Raw genomic sequence first — 3,962 nt, 5'->3', positions numbered from 1 at the left:
AATATAAAATATATGTTAGAATATAAAATATATATTAAAAATAAGTTAAATAATACATATTTATATATATAAATATATGATGATTGATTTTAATATGTAAATAATATTTTTGTCATACATTTTATACCTCACTTTTACCTACCAAAAATAAACTCGGACAAATTAGAAATTAATGATTAAATAATTTATTTATTTTTCTGAATTAAAACGAAATGTTTCATAGAGTCTATATTTTCCATTCATATATAACGACAAAAATGTGAAAGTACTATACTACAACTTTCTTCTAGTTAGATAGAAGACCTTGGTCCTTTAATTCCATTAACATAGTTGGTTATTGCTCAAATTTAGCTAACAGTGGTAACTGAAGTTAAGCGTAGCTAATTTACACTATAATACCTAGTTAGGCGAGCCTGACCTTCCCCAATTACTATTCATGGCTCTGTCTCTCACATCCGACTTTCCTTTGGCCATTGCTTCGCACAACAGCTTCAACAAACTTGGAGCAATTCCTCACCACCCTAACTTATATATATAATTAATTCCTTATGCTACTATGCACTACTCCAAATAAAACTAGCAAACATTTTAAGATATTCCCTACTTCTCCTTCTCCTAAACATATTCATTATATCCAACACACAATCAACATGGCTACTATCCTTTTGGCCATTGTGATTGCCACCCTTTTCACTGCAAACCCTATTTCTTGCGCCAAGCAATCCAAAATAACTGGCATGAAAATGAACGTCATTGATCAATGTTGGAGATTGAATCCCCAATGGAGGAGCCATCGATCGCAACTCGCCAGCTGCTCCATTGGCTATGCGGGCAAGATGATGAACAACATTGGCAATGACCTCGTCTATTATGAAGTTACTGACCCTAGTGATGACCCCATTAACCCTAAGCCTGGTACCTTGCGGTATGGAGCTTCTATGATTCAACAAAAAGTTTGGATTACATTTAAAAGCGATATGAAAATCACATTGGCCAAACCCCTTCTCATTAGTAGCTTTACCGCCATTGATGGTCGTGGCACCAATGTCCACATTTCCAATAATGCATGCTTCATGATCTTTAAGGTAATTAACCAACCAAAGCCAGCCATTAATTTAATTGACATGCATTCATCGAGGCTTAATTAATTATTTGTTGTTTTTTCGAAGGCAACGAATGTAATAATCCACAGCATTCGAATCCATCATTGTAAGTCACAAGCTCCTGGGTTGGTGGTGGGTCCAAATGGGAAGGTAATTTCATTGGGTCAAGTTGATGGCGATGCAATCAGACTAGTCACTGCCTCAAAGATTTGGATTGATCATAATACACTTCATGATTGCGAAGATGGTCTTCTTGATGTTACACGAGGTTCCACTGATGTCACTATCTCTAACAACTGGTTCCGAAACCAAGATAAGGTTATGCTTCTTGGCCATGACGATGGATATATTAGAGACCGGAACATGAAAGTTACTGTTGTCTACAATCATTTCGGACCGAATTGCAACCAACGCATGCCAAGGTAATTAAGTACATAATTAATAAGATGAATAATATATATATATATATATATAATATATCAGACCATATCGATTAACTAATTTGTAATAAAATAGGATCCGTCATGGATATGCACATGTAGCAAACAATCTTTATCAGGGATGGATGCAATATGCTATTGGTGGAAGCAAAGAACCCAGCCTCAAAAGCCAATCTAACCTCTTCATAGCACCTAAATCCGGGAACAAGGAGGTAATAAATAATTAGTTCTAGTAAGTTCAATTCAATTTACAAGATAAGCAATAATAAATTACTATGTGTTGTATGCGCAGGTGACATGGAGAAAAGGCAGTAACGAAAATGGGGATAGATGGGAATTCCATTCAGTAGGGGATGTTTTTGAAAATGGAGCGTCTTTCACGGCAACTGAAGGAGGACGTGTGCCAAAACCTAATTATAGTGAGGAACAACGTTTTAAGGTTCTTGATGCTAAGTCTGTTAGATTTTTGACAAAATCCTCTGGCGTACTACGATGCACCAACAAAAAATCTATTTGCTAAATTACTCTCTGTAATTTACCTCACATTACCAACAACAAATGTATTTGCTGAATTCCTCTCTGAAATGTATTCAATGAGCCTTATGATGAATTGAGGACTAATTATAAGTACCTTATAATTTACATATAGTACGGAAGAAAAATGTACTCAATTACTTAATGCTATGAAGTGGTTAGACCCACTTTTTTAACTGATTATATTAAATATATTAAGGATCAATGACAATGCCTCATTGTTTTGGGGTCTGAATTGTGATTTCCTTTCCTTTTTTTTTTTTGGGTATACTTATTTCCTTTTCTTTTAACTAATTGACCAACTGCTATAAGAGAGCAAACCATGGACTGCCTGACAGGAAAATTAGCAATGGCAAATTCCTTTTTTTTTTTCTTGGACTTGGAGCAATGGCAAATTAAGGTGTTCTTGTGGCCTAACCCAAATAGTTTGTCAAGTTGGGCCATATACAGTAAGTCTTAGCTAGCTCCAGAAAGGCTTTAGAAATGTTTTTCTTGTTTATAATATTGCTTTAGGTATTTCATCCTAATATAGTCGTTGTAATTTGGCCATCACAACCTATAATTCGAAGATTAAGTTACAAAAAAAATATTAGAATTTTTATGATTCATAAATAACTACCACTAATATTATTACACGTAATTTGATCGTTATATTTATAATTCGTCGGTTATATTTTATAATTCAGAGAAATAGTTAAAATAGACTTTAGAACTTCTAGCACAATCACTGATTTTCATTACATATATATTTACTAATATCTATGTAATGAAAATCAGTGATTGTGACATATATATAATTTAAAAATCAACATTATATTTAGTACTTGTTATTGAAATTGTTACATATATATAATTTAAAAATTGAATTACACCATATAGTGATCATACCATCAGATGATAGTCTATATATAAGGTAAATAAAATAGAAAATAAAAGATATCCGAAAATTAAATACTCATTTAAGTCACTCTCACTTTTTTAAATTATTATTAACTTAGCATCGAAATACTTTTTATAAGTATCTACCCGTCTAATATTTATTAGAGTCTAGTGTATATTTCGTTTATGAAATAAGAACAACATCTCTCTCCTTAATACAATGAGATATACTTTAAATGTACTACAAGAACATGTATTTTGTAAAAGATATAGGAGTAGAAGTGTGTCGCTCTACTCGACAAAGGCTCGTGGTTCGACTCATTTTATTATATAGGTCATTTGAGTTTTTTGTAAAATTATTAGTTAAAAAAATTAAATTATAGTTTTAAAAAAAATCTACTAAGTTCATTAGACTGACTTGTCAAAATTTTTTTTTTTAAAATAAATTATTCTTATCTTAAACTTTCGACCATTAACTTAAACACAACAAAATTTAAAAAGTTAACAGTCAAGACTAATTAAAATTGTAATTTTTGTATTAAATTTTTTTTTATAAATTATAAATATATTTATTATATGTGACTAACAATTAATATATAAATAAATTATATTATAAATTTTAAAATATATTTAATATTAATTTAAAAATTTTAAATTTATTGTTTTAATTTCTAATTTACAAAACATGTTTTTAAATAGAGTCGTCAATTTATTGAACTTTAAACAAGTTGGATTTAAATTCGAAAAGAAAAACACATAAAAAATAATATAGTTAGACTTAAATTATGTATTTATAATATAGATTAAATTTGTTAAATCTAAAGTTCAGTTTAACCCAATTTATTTTTACTTTTAGCCAGGAGTAGGGACGGACATAGAGGGGGTGAGTAGTGACCTCGACTTCCCTCAAAACTTTTAGAAACTATATTTATATATGAGATATGTATTTAAAGAAATAAAAATTATATATAATTTAGTATTTTTATATGTATTATTTTTTATTATG

General features: G+C 30.2%; 1 protein-coding gene across 1 annotated transcript; it reads left to right on the top strand.

The window, feature by feature from the left end:
* The first annotated feature begins 308 nt into the window (after positions 1 to 308).
* LOC114927717 (probable pectate lyase 4) lies at positions 309 to 2,312 on the top strand. Its single transcript, XM_029298639.2, has 4 exons — positions 309 to 1,085; positions 1,170 to 1,525; positions 1,620 to 1,755; positions 1,836 to 2,312. Exons 1-4 carry the CDS (start codon positions 549 to 551, stop codon positions 2,061 to 2,063), a joined length of 1,257 nt encoding a protein of 418 aa, XP_029154472.2. The 5' UTR covers positions 309 to 548; the 3' UTR covers positions 2,064 to 2,312.
* The last annotated feature ends 1,650 nt before the right edge of the window (positions 2,313 to 3,962 follow it).

The sequence above is a fragment of the Arachis hypogaea genome, chromosome 5 (assembly GCF_003086295.3).
Source record: "Arachis hypogaea cultivar Tifrunner chromosome 5, arahy.Tifrunner.gnm2.J5K5, whole genome shotgun sequence".
NCBI classification, from domain to species: domain Eukaryota; kingdom Viridiplantae; phylum Streptophyta; class Magnoliopsida; order Fabales; family Fabaceae; genus Arachis; species Arachis hypogaea.
This window is presented reverse-complemented; position numbering and strand designations above follow the sequence as displayed.

Excerpts from the sequence above, each read along its gene's own strand:
- LOC114927717 (XM_029298639.2), top strand. The coding sequence starts at position 549 with ATGCTACTATGCACTACTCCAAATAAAACTAGCAAACATTTTAAGATA. Across the intron at positions 1,086-1,169 it reads CATGCTTCATGATCTTTAAG|GCAACGAATGTAATAATCCA; the intron begins GTAATTAACCAA and ends GTTTTTTCGAAG. Across the intron at positions 1,526-1,619 it reads TGCAACCAACGCATGCCAAG|GATCCGTCATGGATATGCAC; the intron begins GTAATTAAGTAC and ends GTAATAAAATAG.